This window comes from Nelumbo nucifera, chromosome 1 (assembly GCF_055504915.1).
Source record: "Nelumbo nucifera cultivar China Antique chromosome 1, China Antique-T2T, whole genome shotgun sequence".
Classification (NCBI taxonomy): Eukaryota; Viridiplantae; Streptophyta; class Magnoliopsida; order Proteales; family Nelumbonaceae; genus Nelumbo; species Nelumbo nucifera.
In genome coordinates, this window is record NC_142649.1 from 138,690,587 (window position 1) to 138,712,048 (window position 21,462).

Here is a 21,462-nt window from a genome sequence, read left to right on the forward strand (position 1 = left end):
CCATTTGGCAAGTCTTTTTATAAAGATCTTCTAGCATTCTATATGGCCAAAAGATATATTGAGTTTTTGGGGTACTGTCTTTAAAGACAAAGACCATTTGGTATGCAACTCAATCTATTGGGCTTTTAAAAATGCGTTTCAAAGCTATATACCAGAAAGCTCCACTTGAATCTCCTGATTTTTGGTCTTCCGAGCTTGATGAAGCACAGAAGATCATGTGGAAAGACTTGTCAAATGCCACCTATAATTGTTCTATTTAAAGTTTAAAAACATCAAATTTTAACTCCTAGTATTAAAAATTTCAGCGAACCCTGAAATGATATGATACCTATTGATACTTTGACTCTTGGCCACAAATCAATCATCATTCACTTAATGTCTTTTCCTACCTTCATTTTCCCTTGCATTATGACCACCCTCCTATCCTCGGCATTAGTTATTATCCACAAATCACCACCCCCAATTTATACTCGATTCCCACTTTTTTGTTGCCACGAAGAAGCAAAACATCAAGGGAGATTTTAGCAATGCATCAAAAAAATATGGGAAATTGTCTAAAACTCACTATGAGATTTCAGCATTTCTCATAAATTCACCACAACTTTTCAAAGTATCTAAACTCACCATGTCACTAACTTGATATTAAATAGACTAACAGGTGTTAATATATTATCATTTTAACCTTTATAGAAAAATATAAAATATATACAAAATAAATTAGTGGGTGTTAATATATTACCGTTTTAATATTTAGACATGAAAAAAGGAAAAAGTTCAAAAAATATTTTTCAATATAAAATACATAAAAACATATAAATTACATAAAATATAAAAAATTATCAAAATTGAAAACAAAATAAAAAATTATTTCAAATTATAGAAACAATAGAAATTGAAAAACAAAATCAAAAAAATAAAAATTGTAGAAAAAACATAAAAAATTATAGAAAAACACAAAAAATGTAAATAAATAACAAAAGTACAGGAAAATTTATAGATTGTAGAAAATAGAAAAATGTAACAAAACAGAAATTATAACAAAACACTAAAAATACAAAAAAATGAAAAACTTAAAAAGCAAAAAAGACCATTTTTCATTTAACCTACCCTTCAAGGGTAATTTGATCATGAAAATTGTTATTTATGCTATATAGACACCTCTGCTAAGAAGAAGGGTTTTAAAAAATAAAAGCTTATGATATGAAAGTTTTATTGTATTTAAGAGAAATGTTAAAAATTTATGGTGACTTTTTAGTCTTTTAAGACAGTTTCCCAAAAAAATATTTATAGGCAGGGTGAAAAGATGTCGCTGTCACGTGTGACACGTCCAAAATATACAGGGCACCCGACAATCTATCCAATCCAAAGCTTAGGAAAAGCGCAAAAAGCACAAAAAGCACAAAAAAGCGAAAACCGTCAAAAAAAAGTGAGGGGGAGAGAGAAAGCTGTGGGCGGATTGCGACTTTTTTGAAATTTGGTTTTTTAACGTTTAAACTCCGAAAATGGAAAATAAAAAATTGACTGTGAGTTGAGCACATCTCATTTTGGGCACACCCTTATCCATTCCATTGGTTTTTTGTCAGTGTAACCGTACAAGTTTTTAATAGACGAAACTATCCCAATTAATTGATGTTTCTGAGAGGAGAATGTGTGCTGATTATCCAAGGTTGGAATGTGCCCATATCAGTACCAAACAGAAAAACCCGAAGCTCACCCAAAAAAAAAAAAAAAAAAAAAAACCCAGAAAAACCCAAAATTAACTTCTCTCTCGTCCTCCTCGTTTCACCGCGCGCTCCAACTCTCTCGTCCAAGACAACCTCAACCTGTGCTTTCTGTCTCTCCCTTTCTTTCTCTATCCGATTCGCTCAACGGAAACTATCAGGTTTTTTCTTTTTCCCTTCCACATTTTTACTTTATGTTCTTTCTCCTCTTTTTTCTTCCTTGGATTTTCACCATTCATATCTGCTGCCTTGTTTTTAATTCTTTTCGGAGCTTCGTATCAAAGGACAAAAATCGTTAGATTTCTTAAAGAAAGGAAGGATTTTTGCAGAAGTTCTTAAATTCTTGTTAGCTTCACTTATCCTTGTTGTAGTTGATCATTCTGGTCTCTACATACGCTGAATTCTTATTTCGATTTCTTTTTCTTTTCGTTCTTGAAGTGGAAATTAGGTATGTTCAATTCTATTCTTGAAGAATTTTAGAAATTTCTTTTGCTTTTTTTTTGACTATTGGCAATTTGGTCTTCTCTATTGTTCTTAATTTTCTTTTCTTTTAATATTTCTAGTGAACTTACAGCTCTTTAGGCTTCTGGTTGGAATTAGGTCATAAAGTATGCATGTGGTCGTTGATGATAGATTCTTTCGTCTCGCCATATAGAAAATCGTTTTTCTGGAGGTTAATAATGAATGCAAACTTTCTAATCTTGTTGTGCACTCGGCACAAGGCTTTCACTCTAAAGTTGCTCTCAGACCTGATCAGACTGCTATTCGGTGCAAGGAAAACAAAAAATTCTTGTCTGTAGTCTGAATTATCAGAAATCCTGAAACATCTATCTTACAACAGATTATTATTTTAAAAGATGTCACAGACAATTTTGATACCTACTTAATGGCGAGACTTTAGTCTTCGGTAAGGTGAATTCATTATCATATGCCTGAATAGTACTTGGTTTGGGAGAAATCACGTAAAGTTCACATGTTATAAAAACCATCACAGATCTTGTATTCCTAGAAATAATTTATTGTTTTGAAAAGTTTAACTGTCGACTTCCTAGGATCCTGGACAGTAGGAAAGTATCACATCCAGGATATTGTAGCAGAGTCTTCACCGCAATTAGTATGTAGTCCTAACCAAACCTTGGTCTGTACAGTCGTTATCAACATCCTAGATTTCAAGAGGGAAAGAATTCATCTCCTTCAGACAGCTAGGGAATTAGGGTAGGAATTCATCCCGTTTAGCACATGGTTATAGAATTATGCTATTCCTGCAAACAATTCCTGATACCTTTTCATGTTACTTGTGTTGCGTAAGTAGTAACTCTTGGAGTTACGTTTTTGTCCATACTGCAATGGTGGACGAACATAGTATTTTGGTTTGCCATTTTTTAAGGTAGCTATGGCCTTTAATTTTGTTTTCTCCAATGCATTTTTATTTCAGGAGAATTATTGGGACATTGGTTACTACCCCATCACATGCACACTGTAAGGCATTGCATCTTCTTCACCTTTCTAAACTTGAATTTTTTCCAAGAGCATATGAGATGGATGTCCTAGATCCGGTCTTCCCAGGGGCATTGTTAGAACAGATTGACCAGCATCAAAATTTGGTAAACAATGTTTTTGGACCTAAGTGTTCTTCAAAATGTGCTTCAATTTCTGATATATCTGTGTCCAAGCTTCTCGAAAAGCCAGTGCATAAAGTTTCACCAGGTTTCAAGGATAAGAAGAGTTTAAAACAAAGTGGTTCCTGCCAGGAGGCTCCTGATGATATTCATGGCCTTTCTAGGCCTTTCGGTTTGCATGCTTCTGGTGTAAGTACAGCCAGCTCACTTGCTGATTCTGCAAACATTGATAAGCCTGTTACAAAGATTACCAAGAAGAAGAACAAGAAGAAACGGAAGTCATACAAAAAATTATTGGCAGATGTTGTTGTTGAGACTGAACCAAGTGAATGCGGTCATGATATTGCCGTAGCACCTTACCACTCATCCAAGGAGGAGATGGAGGATGTCAAAGGTTACAAAATACAAACAAGCAATTATACAGAGCTTGATTGGGAGAAAAGCAAAAATATGTCTCTCTCTTCTGCAGTTACTGCATCCAGCTGTGCCTCTGAACATGGAGATACATTTTTGAAGGATGCTAGTGATTGTGACAGCAAGCTACTTTCTGAATGTTCCTCTAGTGGATCCTCTGATTTTCCAGGAAATAATATGTTTTCTGATGTTTGGAATAGTGACTGTGTTATTGATATCTGTGAACGGGTTTCAAATGGGATCCTGCAATCAGCAGAAGATCTAAACACAATGGAGAATAAATCCATTTCAGAGTGTAATAGTTCTTCTGTAGCTAATCTTAAGAAGATTAATTCTTTTGAATGCCTTTCTCAATTTGAATCCTCTGAAACTAGACAACAGTTTAATTTCAGCAATGTTCATGCAGGTACACTAAATAAGGAATGCAAACATGATAAGATGACATCTCATAGTGATATCATAAACAAACGTGGTCATCACCCTAATCTCCAGACTGGGAAGGAGAATAGCCAGCTAATATGGCAGAAGATCCACAAGAATAATAGGAATGCATGCACCCATGGGATAAAGAGATCAAATCATGTGTATGTGCAGAAAGATGTTAGACTGCCAGAAGAGATTTTGCTTCTGAAGCATAATCCATGTCCAAGTGATGAATTGCTACAGCCTTCTGTATATTCTTCAGCTGGACATAATGGTGATACTCATAGAGTCAAGAATTTCGCTCAAAATGCACAAGGAATGTATGGTGGAACGCATGGTAATGTTCTTGTTGGATCTTCTCAATGTGTTGCAAAGCAGAGAATTCAAGGTGATCTGAGTCAACATGTCTCATTGTCATGGCAGGCAGATACATTGGGAAACAAGGAGTCTGCTAGGTTGAAAGAAAAGATGAACCAGTCCTTTAAAAATGAGAATGCCAACAACAGCAAGAAGGGACCAAGGGGTCATAAAGAAAGTAGGCTTAGAAGTAAGACTGTTTTTTGCCGGAAGGAGGCACTAGAAGTTCAAGGGAAGTTGCATCATTATAATAAGAGTGCTGCTTCAAAGAGAAGTATCCACAATAACCAGTGTTATGGAATCAACAAGTTAGCCTCTATGCATCCATATCCTGCTTCTGCTTATGTAGAGGTAAATGTGCCTTGCACAATGATATCTGGTGCATCAGAGCGAGCTCTGCTGGATGGGGTCCACCCATGTGCCAGTGTGAGGATTCCAGGTATGGGAAATGTTTTTGTTGGAACTGATCCTGCTTCCTCAAATAGAGAAGAAGCTAACTCTGCATGTGTAGAAAATGAGCTTTCTTGTGAAGATGGTATCAAACATGACATTATTTCTCGAGTGAGTTTACAGAAGTGGATTCCTGTTGGTAGAAAGGATTCCGGGACACTAAATATTGGGCCTTTTAGTGCTTCTGAGGATCTTAAGGTGACACAAAGTGTATGCCAGGAGAATGCAAATATACATCCAGAAGAGTATAACATTTCTCCATATGAGCCTGTTTCTCCACTTGGTCCTAGCAAAACATGTTTAGCATCCAGTCATGAAACAACAAAATTGATGGCAACTGAAGATGAAACACCACCAATTGAAAACCTATCTAAGAATATGAATGAAAAGCACGGAGAGGAAGGTTCTAAGGATTGTGTTACACCTAATACTAAACCAAAGGACAGCACTCCATTATACATTTCAGAGATGGCAGTAGAAGCACTTAATGATGCATACAGATTACAAATGGCATCTGAAAATTTTGAGTTTGCAACAGGGAGTCCCCTTGCTGAGTTTGAGAGACTTCTCTACTCTGCTACACCCGTTATAGCTTCTTCATTTGCGCCACAACATTGTGATGTTTGCTCGATGAACCAGCTCTCTGGAAGCTCTCTCTGCAAACATCAGATACCAAATATTCCACTAGGTGCTGTTTGGAGTTGGTATGAGAAGCCAGGAAATTATGGACTGGAAGTAAAGGCGGAAGATTCCCAAAAGCAAAAGGGATCGGATAGTGATACAGTCTTATTTCATGCTCATTTTGTTCCTTTTCTCTCAGCCATTCAATTATTTGGCCACCTGAATCTCTCCACAAGTAGTAGGGGTTGCAGTACAGCACACCTCACCTCTGATATCTCATGCAGTGGGCAAGCTCAAAGTAATCCATCCCTTTCCAAGATGGATACAGATTTACCTTGTCAAGAAGCAGTTAATCCTTATTCTTTTTGTTTAGAGGAAACAATAATTTCCAAACTTCTAAACCCATTAGACGATTCCGAAGATTCATACTTTTCTCAGTCTGGTGGAAGTGACACTTCAGGCTCTTCTGAACCTGCCGACACCAATAATATAGAACTGATATTTGAGTTTTTTGAGTATGAGCAGCCACAACAGCGAAAATCCCTATATGATAAGTAATTACCCTTTACTTTCTGTCACTTTCTTTTCTATTTCTGAGTTACACATCTTAGTTCTTTATCCTGAAGGAAGCTGACAGGTTGCTTAATACTGATTCAGTTAATTAGTATTGAGTGGTGTGGTACTGGAGACTGTTTATTCTTCCTATGTAATAAAGTGGTTGTCCAATATGGGAAGTCATCTGTTTGCAGACGTTTTATAATAACATAGAAGTATATAACTGACCTGGACACTTCTGACAAGAGAGAGCATGATTTATAATCATAATAGTCTATTATTATTGGCTTCCTAGTTATATTTGCTGAAGATGATCTCCTTTCTTCAGTTGTATCTCTTAAACCATTACCTGAATGGTGTGTACTGTGAGCAGTTTGCACTCTTAAGACTTCTTTGTCCTTCCAGTCTGTGTATCTATTTTTTTTTTAAGGAAAGGTAAAGTATAGTATGTTGTATTGATATCAAAAGTCTTGTCCTCTGTACAATGAGAAGCTGTACATGACATCCAATTAGGGACCCCCAAAAATATCCATCCTCAAAAAAGTAGAAGAAAAAGTATCATTTCTAAATACATTATGGACAGACAGCCCTTTAAAAACCCTATTGCTGCATTAATCACCACTGCTTCTGAAGCTGACTTTTGCTAAATGATCTTAAAGTAAAGAAATATGTTTTAGTTTGTCAGAGAAATGTTACCGCATCTTAATGAGGTTTGGCTATCTTTATCTTTTCTCATCTTGGGTTTTCTACTTATTGGAGGGAGGGATTCTCCATTTTCACTAAAGAGTAAGGGGGAAGACATTAAAAAGTCATATATTAAGAGAAGAGTTTTTCTTATATTGCACTTTTATCCAGGCGATGGGGAAAAGTATCTCTTTCAGAAAAGAGTTTCTTATATTGTAATTTGGGTTACTTCCTGAGGAGGCATCACTGACAAAACATATTCCAAGGGGTGGTAAAAGGTTTAGAGCTTGATTGTCTTTGTTCAATATTTCAACCATTTGCACTTGATTTAATTTAGGAGAGAATAACTAATAGACAAAAATTGAATTGGCCAGGGAGAGACAGGCAGAGAAGCTTGTAGTTAGAGCCTTAGAGGTGCACAGTTTTCTGTCTGAAGGACTTGATAAGGAGTCCTAGGGGCCATTACCCAATGTTTGTGCTGGTTATCTGGGGTTTGGGAGGGGTGGACGGGATATGGACCTAACCTTCAGCATTTTCTTGCACAAAGCAGCCAAACTTAAATTCTATGATGCATTTCGTGCTTGTCAGCCTGAGATTTTTCTGCTACACCAAGCAATGGCTCCTTTTGGTGAGGAGTCCTGCTACACCAAATAGAGGTTTTCTACTTGTGAGACTGTAGAACTAAAGTAATATGAAAGCTATATTTTGCTGAAAGAGGGAAAAATGGTATGGTGGTGGCATAGCTCTCTGAGATAAATGTTAGATCCTTTATCAAAATGCTTGACAGTTCTGTTTACTTAAATATTGTCTAGTATTATCCATCTTGAACTCTTCTTAGGCAGCGATGACAGAGTAAGATTGAAGATTCATGGCACCAATACCAAAGATTAGTTTCTTTATTCATTTTTGGTGGGGAGTTCAGTAGGCACTTAATTAGAAGCTGAGATCAGGTTTTAAACCCAGGCTAGTAGGGGTGAGCAAAAAATACCAAAAAACCAAACTGAAAAATTGGTTAACCGAACCGGTCGGTTTGGTGTTTTTAAAAACTGAAGGTACCGGTTCGGTTTCGGTTAACCAATATAGAAAACCGGCGGTTAACCGAACCGACCATTATATATATATTTCTATATATTTTATATATATTATAAATTAATAAATATGCATTATATATAAAAAATATATATATATATATATTTATAATATATAATATTATTTATTATTTAAAAGATAATATTATATATTTATAATTTTTATTATGTATTTTTATAATATATTGTAAAAATTAAAAAACCGAAAAACTGACAAACCGATGTTACCGATTTTCCAAAAACCGGTAGTACCGGTTCGGTTCCAAAATATGCCCCATGGTTCGGTTAACCAAAACGTGAGCACCCCTACAGGCTAGTAGTACACAAGTTTACCAAAGAAGCTAGATGGCTATTTAGGATAGGCTTCGACAATGATGATAATGATGCCAATATTTCAGTCTTCCATTGTTTCTGTAGAAATTGCGTATTGTGAACTCTAAGCATTTGATAATCTGTACTGCAGAATAATGGAACTAATCAAAGCTGGTACTTCCAATAATAAAGTGTTTGGTGATCCATCCAAACTAGAATGCATGAACCTGCAAGATTTACATCCTGCATCATGGTAAGAGAGTGGTACATTGTTGTTAGGCATGTGACATATTTGGAATACATTCCATTATATCGACAAAACCTGGATTTCTTGATTTTCAGGTATTCTGTTGCTTGGTATCCAATATACCGAATACCAGCAGGGAACTTCCGTGCATCGTTCCTCACTTACCACTCCCTAGGGCATCTGGTTCAAAGATGCAGCTCAAAAGATTCTCTTGATGATAAGACGTTTTGTGTTGCCTCTCCTGTTCTGGGATTGCAGAGCTACAATGCACAGGTAACTATCGGAAGTGTCAACATCCATGCTGAAATCATTAAATTATCATCCTTTGGACTTTGAAATTTTAAATGATCAGGTAAAACCCAACCTATGTACTTAAATTGTAGTTGTCTACGTCAGCTTATTCTAAAAAGGGCAGCCCAGTGCATGAGGCTCCCGCCGATGCAGGGTCTACATCAGCTTATTCTCTCATATTGTTTGTCAACCCCTTGGGATTTTGTGGTTTTTTGTAATTAAAAAAATCAAACATAGCACTATTTAAACTCACTCGCAACCAATTCAGTTTCATTTTTATTAGGAAACTGAATCACTCCCCTATAGAACATGGGGCATCTTTAAGCACCAGCCCATGTATTACACATGTCTCTCCTAGCTAACAGTATAAAGGAGAATGATGGACATGAATTGATTTCAACTTCTGTTCTTTTTCTAAATTGTGATCATGTGATGTAGTAGGTGAAAAGAATTGCTTTAGATATTAATGAAACTTAAAAAGATAACATGGAATCATGAATAACTATAAGAGCATGTATACATATGCTTTAACATTTCAAAAATCTATTGAAATGTCAACCAAGAACATAGTCCCCATAATAAACCAATAGAAGTGGCAAATACTTGATTTATTCTGCTTATTACACCTTGTGGTAAATGTCATTGGCATATAGTGTACATGAAAGGCTAGGCCTATGGAGAGACGGGATCTCCTGTAAGCAAAAACTCTGCAATCACTCCGAAAGCAGGGGCATCCAGTTGTATATTTGGAATATCTTCCCATGAATTTAACGTACATGTATGGGAGATATTCTCAATGTGCAGCTGGATGCCGTGTGCATAGAGTTTTTGCTTTCAGGATATCCTGGCTTGCTTTCAGGAGATATTCTCAATGGAAAATACTTGCTTTCAGGATATCCTAGCAAGGTTCAAAATTTCGATACGTATTGTATTGAGGGCTTCCCTATACGCCCCTATAAGGGGTGTTTCGGGGTTTAACTTGGTTCAGGGGATAGACAGGTCTTAAACTGACTCCTTTGAACCATGTTAAGAAAAACTAAAAAAAATGAGAAATCAGCTTCGATTGCTTTACACACGTCTCTCCTAGGAGAGACATGTATTACACATGCCTCTCCTAGCTAACAGTATAAAGGAGAATGATGGACATGAATTGATTTCAACTTCTGTTCTTTTTCTAAATTGTGATCATGTGATGTAGTAGTAGGTGAAAAGAATTGCTTTAGATATTAATGGAATTTTAAAAGATAAGGTGAAAAGAATTGCTTTAGATATAATGGAACTTAAAAAGATTAGGTGAAAATAATTGCTTTAGATATTAATGAAACTTAAAAAGATGACATGGAATCATGAATAACTATAAGAGCATGTATACATATGCTTTAACATTTCAAAAATCTATTGGAATGTCAACCAAGAACATAGACCCCATAATAAACCAATAGAAGTGGCAAATACTTGATTTGTTCTGCTTATTGCACCTTGTGGTAAATGTCATTGGCATATAGTGTACATGAAAGGCTAGGCTTATGGAGAGACGGGATCTCCTGTAAGCAAAAACTCTGCAATCACTCCGAAAGCATGGGCATCCGGTTGTACGTTTGGAATATCTTCCCATGAATTTAACGTACATGTATGGGAGATATTCTCAATGTGCAGTTGGATGCCGTGTGCATAGAGTTTTTGCTTTCAGGATATCCTGGCTTGCTTTCAGGAGATATTCTCAATGGCAAATACTTGCTTTCAGGATATCCTAGCAAGGTTCGAAATTTCAATACGTATCGTATTGAGGGCTTCCCTATACGCCCCTATAAGGGGTGTTTTGGGGTTTAACCCGGTTCAGGGGATAGACAGGTCTTAAACTGACTCCTTTGAACCAAGTTAAAAAAAACTAAAAAAAAGGAGAAATCAGCTTCGATATAGGCCGATACGCCCCTATCGGCGTATTGGCTGTATCGATATTTTGAACCTTGGCAGCTAGTTATCCGCATGAAAATGAAAGCACTATTTTGCTAAAAGCACGAAGTATAAAAAGCTGACTTCGTGCTTTTAGGGTTTTTCATACTTTTAAAAGTATGAAAGAAAAAAGTATAAAGTATAATTACAAACACTATATTGTGTTTTTCGTACTTTTGTACTTTCAAAAGTATGAAAATACTTTATAAAAGTCTATCCAAACAAGGTCGAATTTACAATTGTGAGGAGTTTTGTGAATCCTACATGAAGTTCGATGCATGATAGTCATACTATGCACTGGGATATTTTTTGAGGAAAAAAATTACTTTCATTGCAAAAAGAAGAGGGACAAGTTTAAATATTAAAAAATATTATTTTATTGATAAAAACATTAAAAAATTAATATTTAAATAAATAAAAAACAGTGGAGAAGGAGCATTGCCGGGCTTGTGCTAGAATTAAAATTAAAAAATATTAAAAAAATAAAATTACAAAGTTATTATTTTAAAATATAAAAATTAAAAAGAAAGAAAAGTATGTAGAAGAGATGTATTGTATCAAAATAGTGTGGAAATGTTGTGGATCGGCCACATCCATGAGATATATGTGGCCAAGATTTTGGATTGTGGACGTGGACAGTCCACGATATAGTGTGGACTGGTCCCGTCCACGACCAACTGAACGGGGAGTTCATCCCATGGCATGGACCGAAATGGTCCATCCATGAGATGAACACGTTACCGAATGACACCTTCATCTCTGAATTGCACTTTTAGATGGATCCCTAGAGAGCTGGGGTGGGATTCATTGTATAGTGATAATCTATGCCTTTATAAATGTTAGAGGGGTTCTTTTTGGCTTTTTGGGACGAGTTGGTTTTGATTGTATACATCTTCTCATGTACTATTGTTTACTATCGTTTTTATTATAAATGTTATAATTTTTTTTTTGGTTTTAATTGTATAAATGCTATATATATATATTTATATTTTAATTATTTTACTATTGTTTCTAGTAAAATTAATATTATTAGTTAATATTAATTTATCAATGCTTTTTTCAATATATTTATCATATAAAATGCAAAAATTAGACATTTATGATCGACTGTGTAGGTCATTCATAAAATGTATATGAGATACATTGAATCAAAAAGTATGGTGTGGACTGGTCCACACCACGCCTACAGAACGACACTGTGGGTGTGGACTGGTCCAGTCCGCATAGTTTGTCCACAATTCAGAACAGCTGTGGGTTGTGGTGTGGTGTGGTGTGGTGTGGACCAATCCACACCTTGTGGACTTGTACTGGGGTAGATGTAAGGTTTTAGGGTTTGATCTTTGAATGGTGCTTGCAAATGAAAGGCTGGACTTATACCAGGATAGCAAAGATAAATAGGGTTGTAAGCAATGTAGCTGAATATGAGGATTGTTAGTTAGGGTTTAGTTGGGTGGGTTTGTGGGCATGGGTAAGAAACTAAGGTACAAACTGTTGGCATGGGTGGTGGCTTAGGCATTTAATTGTTGTATACCAAGTCCAAGGTACAAACTTAAGAGCTTGTCCTAATAAACCTGAGTTGGTAGACTAAGAAACTAAGTCAGAAAAAAATACATACCTAATGCCTTACCACTTACATGGAAGTCTATGTGCAAAGGTTCATTAATATGTAGTTTGTACAATTTCAAAGAGGATGCAGTTTCCCTACCAACTTGAGAATTATATCTTCTAAATAGAAGTTATTATCATAAAATTCAACAAAGACTATCCTATTCTTATTACCCGAGTCCTTGTCTTCTGTGGCCTACCCTTGCTCTTTTAGAGCCTTCTACTTGGACCAAGTTACTCCTCACTAGCATAGTTGTTGGGTGTTTATGGACATGTACAAAACTATCTCAACCAACTTTCCCTAATTGTATCACCTATTGAGGCTACTCCTAAGCCAGTCATAATGCACTTGTTTCTAGTTCTATCTTTCCTAGTCTTGCCATTCATCCGTGTTAGTATCCTCATCTCTGCCATGCTATTACAACAGCCATGGGGAAGAAAAAGGACATGATGCTATTCATTCCTTTTAATAAAGTGAGTGGGGGTATTTATAGAATATGGGATGACAGCCATTAAAGCTATTGCTCTTGTCCCCAATCTCTAACTAATGTTGTAAATGGAATTATTGTAGTTTCCCTGGACAACAATGGGATGCTATCCTAAAGCATGAAATAGAATTAGAAGTATTTTCTTTAGAAATTCTGTACCTGTGTGCTACAAATAAGATAGCTAGTTTGCTCCTACGATCTAATCATTTCTAAATCATTTATCACTGGTTTATTTTATAGTTGTGCAATAGAATTTATAACCACACAAATCATAGGTATTAGTGAAATAGGTTGTCTTCTGGTGTTTGGGTATGTTATTTTTTAGAAGGTTATAAGCAGTGCTTCTCCAAATAAGCTAGGACAAAGAATTGTAGGAACTATACGAGATTTCCTCACTTGTCCACTTACAAAGAGGAAAGGATACTTGTGTTAGGGACATTATTAATGTTGAGAAGACATTTTGGCACCTCTGCCATGCATCTGTACTGTATCAGGTGTTACATGCCTCTTCCAAATGTGTTCTAAGAAGTAGATATTTTAAGAACCAACCTCGTTAGATTTTCGCTTGAACCTGATTTATAATTTTTTCTCCCCTTATCCCCTTTGTACACTTTCTTTATTATTATAATAAATCAGTTACTGTTATTCATAAAAAAAAATTATTTCTTCCATTTGTTTGTCATAAACATTAAGACTATACAAAAGAATATGATGAGTCAACCTGCCAGTCATCCTATTGGGGGCAATTTCATGATGAGCTCTCCTGGCCCTAATTTCCTAGGTGCATGTTGCACAAGGACTTCCCAACAGAGTAACCATGCTTGCACTCTGTAAATTTTTTTTGACCAAAACCAAAACTTTATTCATAGATAATATCTTGCATCTCATTGATAAAAAAAAAAAAAGATAATATCTTGCATCTTCTTACATGCTTCCACTCCGTAAATATTATATATACCCAGAGCCAACCATCAAATGGCCAATGAACTGGCTACATCTGCATGCTTTGGTCAAAAGGACATTGATGTATCCTGTATCCTGCAGTATGCTGTATCATTCTAAAGTTGGTTTCATGTTCTTTTTTTAATTTAATTAATACCATAACTTACTTTCACTAAAGGTTGGGGTGTGTTTTAAAAGCGCAAGGTGCAAAAAAAGTGCAAGGGGCAATTTGCGCCTGAGGCGCAAGGCGAGGCATGTGCCTTTTCAAAGCAAGGTGCAAAAATACAAAAAAATATTAAAAATGAAAAAAACATTAAGCATAACATTAATAAAAAATATAAACTTAAATTTTAAAGTAAATGTTTTAAGAAACCTATTAACTAAAATTAAAATACATAAACATAACATATAAAGCGTATTCAAATTAAAATTTAAAAATAAAATCAAACATATAAAACATTTTCAAGCATGTAAAACGCCCAGTCTCTCTCTCTCTCTTTTTCAATTGCATTACTTAAAATAGTTAATATGATGTAAAACATTAGCTTTACATCTGAGCTGAAGCGCAAGGTGCATAAGACGCTCACCTTTTGAAAGTGCTACACTTGGGGCCTAGGTGGGGTCCATACCTTAAAATGCACTCGCCTGAGTGCCTAGGCACACCTTTTAAATCACTGAGGTTGGGTACCTCTAAATAAGTTTGCTGCCTTTTCTCTTGTTTTGGTATCTTCAACCAAAGGATTTTGTTGGAAGCTGGCCTCCACAAAATGTTGGTCCATGTTCTGTAGGCTACAAAGCTTTTGTGATCTTTCTTTGTTTTTGCATCTAGGCGCAGGTAAAATACTAACACACCTCACTTTTCATTTTACCTGCAGGGGGAGTGCTGGTTCTACCCCAAAAAGCATGTTGAATCTTCTTTCAAAGAATTTATGCCTTTCAACGGTTCTGAAATCCTCAAAGAACGACTGAGAACCCTAGAGAAAACTGCATTCCTATTTGCTAGAGGTTGTGTCTTTAAGGATAATGTTGAAGTTACCAACCGGCAGCCAGATTATGAGTTCTTTCTATCTCGGAAACGGTAATATCTCTATCCCAAGTGAAAGTACTCGATCTCTCTTCACAGCTTCCAGATATATGGAAGATATTCCCAAATTTGGCCCCTTACACTGTAAATATGTACAGAGCAAAACCCATGAAACAGGAAGTAGTTTGTAGGAATAGGCAAAACCCAGTTCAGTTCTCTAATTCGTGTCCGTGGGACTGCTAACACCATCAGGAAGCAGTTGATTTATAGATCGTAGCAAATGTAATCTGATAATATACTCATCAAGCGTAGATACATTTTTCTCATTACAACTTAATTGTAACATCTCTGTAAGTTGTTTGTGTGTATACTGTAGTTTCCAACTTAGTATAATTCACTGTTCTGGCCACGTGAAGCTCCCACGGACATGTATTTGAACGGTATGATTAGTGTGGAGGATGCTGACTGATCGTTATAGAATATATAGGTTATCATGGTTTTTGAACCACTGTTGACCTGGACGGTCAGACCGTTTGGCTCGGGAACTGTTCAGGTAATCAGTTCCATTTTACCCCAAATCTGGTCTCTGGCTAAAAATCGTTAAATCAGTTAAACGATCCATTAATTCGGGTGATTGAACCGTCGATCTGTTCAATGGTTTTGATTGTTTTTATTTTTAATTATTTTTTAATTTTTTGTTAGAATGGGCCATCTGTTCGAACCGGATGATCGAACTGAAAACTGATGGCCAAAAAAGTTGTTTCCGGGTTGTTTTTTAAAACCATGTGTATATTATAGTTTATCACTATTCATTAATGGTTAATGCCATTCAATATCTCACAATGTATTATTGTCAGTGCTTTTGCTCTTCCCGATCATAGAATATAAACAATCGTTGGCTTAATTCAATTCTATTGGTATAATACCATCAACTTTCATCAGGAATTCCAATTTATTGGCTGGCCAAGATTAGTTTGATAAATGTTATGAGGACCCAGCCCGAACCACTAATCCTGCGGAGTAGCAGATAGGACTTGGTCTCGCGAAGCTGCCTAGTGTCAAGTTTAAATGAATGCATCTCGATCGAGTTTACAAGAAATTCGTAGACCCGGACCGTAACCTGGTCAGATTCGGATCCCATATAGCCAATAGTGAAATAAAATTTCAGAATATCTCTCGTTAAAAAGGTTCAGTGAATTGGTTGCAGGGTGGGGACGGAAATACCAAGGTTTTCCACTCACTAGCAAAGGGAAGGATAGTTAGAAACAGAATTTTGTAGTAAAGGGAAGGATAGTTGGAAACAGAATTTTGTGTCTTACAAGTGCCAATGGGGATTGGTTGGATTTTGAGGAGGTATCGACAGAATTAGAAGGCTACTTCAAAATCATTTTTCAAATCTCTCACCCAAGAATCCACGATGATTTGCTAAGCTGTGTACATCAAAATTCGATGATATGGACAGAGAACAGTTAGAAAAAGAGATAACTGAGGAAGAGATAAAGGAAGCCTTTTTTCAAATGGCCCCAAGAAGGGCACCAGGGCCAGATGCATACCCAAATTTGTTTTATCAAAGGTATTGGAGAGAAGTTGGTATCAAGGTTCAAAATAATGATACGCCCGATACGCCAGTATGGGCGTATCGGGCGAATCGATACTGTTTGTTTTAGTTTTTTTTTTTTTTTTTTTTTTGAAACCGGTTCAGGGGGGCCAGTTTAGGTCTCCTTCACCCCCTGAATCAGTCAGACCCCCGATACACCCACTATAGGGGTGTATCGAAGGGGTCCTAGAACGATACGTATCGGCCGATACGGGCCGATACTTTGAACCTTGGTTGGTACTGATGTGGTTAGGGGCAGCCAAGCACATTTTTTTGCTATTGGTAAAATGCTCAAAGAATTTAATGAAACCCACATTGCTTTAATCCCTAAAATAAAGAACTTAGGAAGAAACTCCCAATATAAATCAATTAGTTTTGAAGTTGGTTAGTGAGAAATAGAGTGTTTTCATATTCAAGATAATTTTTGTAGCTCATGAAATCATTGATTTTATGAGGAAATCTAAAGGTAAAGTTCCATGGATTATGGATGGCCCTCAAGTTAGATATGAGCAAGGCTTATGATAGGGTAGAATGGGCTTTTCTAGAGAGGGTTCTTTTGAAGCTAGGGGCTGGTGCTAAGTGGGTTAATTGGGTTTTATAGTGTGTAATCACAGTTTCTTATAGAGTGTTGATAAATAGATGTCCAAGTAACAAATTCCACCTGAAAAGGGGTTTAAGGCAAGGAGACCCACATCCCCTTACCTGTTTTTGTTTTGTTCAGAAGTCTTGTCTGCTAAATTTATAGATTTGGTGACTCAAAATCAGATAACTGGCATTTCAATCAGTAGGAACTGTCCAACTGTCTTCCATTTATTTTTTGTAGATGACTTATATTTTCAGACCTTAGGGAGGGGCAGACTCTTCTGGATACTCTCAAGCTTTATGAAGAAGCTTCTGATCAACAGGTAAATTTCTCAAAATCTGAGTTTTTTTTTTTTTCCTAAGATCCAACGAATTCTGGCCAGATATCTTAAAATGAAAAAAAAGTGGCTACTCGCTCTATATATTTGGGGCTGCCTACAAGTATTGATAGATGCAAAAAAACCTTATTTAATTTCCTAATTGAAAGAGTAGGAAAAATGTTGTCTAAGTGGCATGAATATTTACTCTCTCTAGTAGGAAAAGAAATTCTGTTAAAAGGCAGTGGTTTGTGCTATTCCAAATTATACCATGTCCTATTTTTTGCTTTCTAAGGATGTTTGTAATAAATTGAGGAGGATACAAACCAAGTTTTGGTGGGGGAGCACAAAAGATGCCAGAAAGACTCATTGGGTGAGTTGGGAAGCTCTTACTAAAAACAAATTGGCAGGGGGTTTGGGATTTCGAGATCTTTACAAATTTAACTTATCCTTACTAGTAAAGCAGGCTTGGAGGATTTTCATATATGAGGAAAACCTTTGGGTCAAATTAATTAAGGCCAACCGTAGGAGAAAAGATTTCTTAACTTCAAATCTCCATAATCAAGGATCTTGGGAGTGGTAAAGCTTCCTAACTGCAAGAGAAGTACTCCAAAGAGGTTATTGTTGGGCTGTAAATTCTGGGACCAAAGTCAAAATTTAGGAGGATCCTTGGCTCCAACAGATTCAGTCTTTTAGAATAATGGGTCCTAGGCCAAATAATCCAGCACTCAAATGGGTGAAGAATCTCATGATTGAAGGGGATAGACGGTGAAATATCAGTTTAATTGAAGAGAACTTTGGGGTTCCTATAGCGAGAAACATTTTAAGTATAAACTTAACTTTGGGAACCTGGGAAACAAACTTAGATGGACCCTTCACCCAAGTGGACGTTATACTATTAAATCAGGATATTTTGCAATAAATGGCAATAGCATTAATAATGATGCAACCATGTTGGGTCTGAGAAAATCTCAATCGTCTGATATTTGGAAAGCAAAAATAGACCCAAAAGTTAAAAATTTAATGTGGAAATGTTTAAATGCTATTGTAGTCAAAGAAAACCTTTATAAAATAAAGCTTACCACAGATGATATTTGCTCAATTTGTCATCGGGAGATTGAATCGCTAATGCATTGTTTTTTTTGAGTGTGATTATCCACAAGTAGTGTGGTTTGGCTGTCATCTCAGTGCTAAGGTTATTAGAGGAACCCACGTTTCTTCTTTCAAGCAATGGATTTCAACATGGCTAGACTTCAGTGTGCAAGAGAAAGATAAAAAGGATCAGTTGATTGTTTTTTCGTTTATAATTCTATGGAATATTTGGAAATGTAAAAACCTAAAAATTTCTGAAAATATTGATCCGAATCCAAGATCTACTCTTGTTGTGACTTACAGGATGTGGAAGGAGAGAATGAAGATTTTCCAAGCAGAATTGCAAAGCTCTTCTCAACCGTCTCAAAATCCTAGAATGCCATTTGCATCTTTTTGGGTAGCTCTAGAGCCAGGTCAGCTAAAAGTAAGCGTGGATCTAAATTTTTTGAGCCCTAGTTGCTCGGGGTACGGTATTGTGTTGAGAGACTCTACAGGAAATGTAGTAGCTACATCTTTTGGTAAAACTAAAGCTTCCTCTCCCATCCAATCAGAAGCTATGGCTTTGCTCACTGGTATGAAGATTCTGAAAGATTTTGACAAAGTACATATAAAGGTGGAATTGGATTGTCTTCCTCTACTTCAAGCACTGAACTCTAAGAACTTTGACTTGGCCTTAGATGCTTTGTTTTTTAGCAAGGATATTGATGTTGTTGCTGCTAGTCTTTCTATTTTTTTAGTATTTGTAAACAGACTTTATAACAGGATTGCCCAGCTAAACAAGGTCTAAAAGAGTCTGGATTGTTTGCCAATATACCACCCAAGTGGATCTAAGAATTGGCCAACCAAGACTTGAATAAACCTTAGGTTGATCTGTATCGTTTGATTTATTATATTTTACCGCCTTGCTGTTTTAAACAAAAAAACAATCTATATATCTTATATATAACCTAAAAGCAAGAGGGTGTATGGATGACCCCTATCAGTTCACGAAATGGAATATTTTCCTCACGAATTAGGTAATGGCATGAGTGAGTGTGCAAAATGATGTGCAAAGGAACGCCTCTGGCATATGCTCGGGCTCCCACGCGTGTGACGTCTTTCAAAGCTGACGCCATTGAATAATTACTGGTCTTGATTGCACTGCAGTGGATATCTTCGAGGGTTGGGATGTTGTCGCTAGGGCATTGATTGTTGAGGATGGTGGTGGTTTCCGGCATCAGTCTACTTATTGTTTTTTGTTTATTTTCTTTTCCCTCCTTTTTATGTGTTCTTGCTTTTTGTTTATTGCTTGTGCTATATTCCTGGTTTTTCGTTGTTTTCCGTATGCCTTGGAGGGTTCGGCGATGGCGGGCAGTGGCTCTAGTGGCGGTTTCTTCTTTGCTGTTTTGGGTGTTGGCTATAGTTGAGCAGAGGTTATTGGAGGTCTGGCGGTTTGCGTGTTTGATGACGGTTGGTCTCTGACCTTCTTTGGGAGTTGGGTGTTGGTGCGGTGGCACGTCTCTGGCCTTCTTTGGAGTTTGGTGGCGGGGGACAATGACTCTAGTGGCGGTATTTTCTTCGTTCGTTTCAATGGGGTACATCTCATTGAAACGAATTAATAACTTTTATCTAAAAATAGTTAAAAATCTAAAAATAATGCATTCACGGATTATACTTGATTTGGTTCAATCTAATTGTGGATGTCATGTTATTTTTAAAGGGTGCAATTTAGGGGTTAGATCAAGTACCAAAGCCTAACCTGAAGTCTTAAATATCGTGTTAGGACTTAGATTAATGTAATTATGACTACAACCTAATTTTATATATTTATTAGTATGTAAGTATTTTAAATATTTAAAAAAATTATAACATTTAATCATTAATAAAATAAAATAAATAAAATAGAATACTAAAGAAAAAGATAATTAATTTATTAAATAATTTATTATTTTTCTTAAAAATTATTAATATAATTAATCTAAATTACTAAATTATTTTTATAACAAATTACTAAAATAAAAATTAATTATTTTAAAAACACTGCATTGGTTTCTATTATTTCACTTTTCCTTGAGAAATCCCAGGTCCCCACTAGTAATTACATAAGACCAACGGCGTATCATACGAATCCGGATATCCTGCACATCCCATTCCACACATCTTCCTGTGCCATGTCAGCGTTACACGAGTTAAAATATTTATATGTGCAAGCAACTTAACGGATGTGGTAGAGACTTCTATTTTTTAATTTTTCCCTATTTTCAAATTTTAAAATATATCAAAAGAGAAAAAAGGGCACAACTGATATAAACATTTGTGGAAGATAAACACATCTTCCTCAAAGGTTTTCCATCGAATGCAAGCTTGAATTAGTAGTTTGCTAATAATTCAGTTACAAAAATCCACCATTGGTGAAAATTCATTCATTCGGGCGGGAAAAAATTGAAGGAAATATTTTTGATTTTTTCTTTCACAGAATGAGATCGAACAGGAAAGAAAAAGTAAGAAATCCAAAAATGGGAGGGATCTATAAAGAAGTTTCAAGATCAAAATCTCCAAAGGTTAAACCAGATAAGGCTTTGTTTGAAAAATACAGATGAAACAAATACCTTTGTTTGAAAAATGAATACCCTTTGTTTTCTTGACTCCTACCAACAACTCTTCCAAGATGAAGAGAGACGATAAACCAGATAAGCTTGAGATGCCATTAAGGCAATGGAGTGGAGTTAAATTTGCAGGAGAACGTGAGAGATACTCATGAAGCGATAAATGGGTTGGGTTTCTCAAGGAATTTTTCACAATTGGTACTCGCTCTGTTTTCTAGGCATGTTTCTCCACCTAAGATCAGAATAATTGAGATTTGAGAGGAAGGAAATGAAGCCTGGGCGTGAACGTTATCAATCGTTCGTTAAGTTGCTTGCACATACAAATCTTTCACTCATGTGACGCTGACATGGCAGAACCCAAGAGGTTGTGCAGGAAGATGTGTAGAATGAAATGTGCAGGAACAAATCTTTCATTTGTTCATGTTTTAGAATTATCTATGATGTGCCTCTTTATCACTGTTTAACCTTTTCCCTTTTTTTTCAATGCTTCATGAT

At 36.1% G+C, this 21,462-nt stretch overlaps 1 protein-coding gene across 4 annotated transcripts; it reads left to right on the forward strand.

The window, feature by feature from the left end:
• Positions 1-1,697: 1,697 nt before the first annotated feature.
• On the forward strand, positions 1,698-15,162 carry LOC104590823 (uncharacterized). 4 transcript variants are annotated; one of them, XM_010249579.3, is made up of 6 exons: positions 1,700-1,882; positions 3,157-4,049; positions 4,161-6,159; positions 8,396-8,497; positions 8,587-8,764; positions 14,646-15,162. In XM_010249579.3, the coding sequence occupies exons 2-6, from the start codon at positions 3,260-3,262 to the stop codon at positions 14,850-14,852; spliced, it is 3,276 nt and encodes a 1,091-aa protein (XP_010247881.1). In that variant the 5' UTR covers positions 1,700-1,882; positions 3,157-3,259; the 3' UTR covers positions 14,853-15,162. The 4 variants fall into 4 exon arrangements, with proteins under 4 accessions (XP_010247879.1, XP_010247881.1, XP_010247880.1 ...); XM_088894453.1 differs by lacking the exon at positions 1,700-1,882 and adding an exon at positions 1,914-2,169; XM_010249577.3 differs by having other exon boundaries at positions 1,698-1,882; positions 3,157-6,159.
• The last annotated feature ends 6,300 nt before the right edge of the window (positions 15,163-21,462 follow it).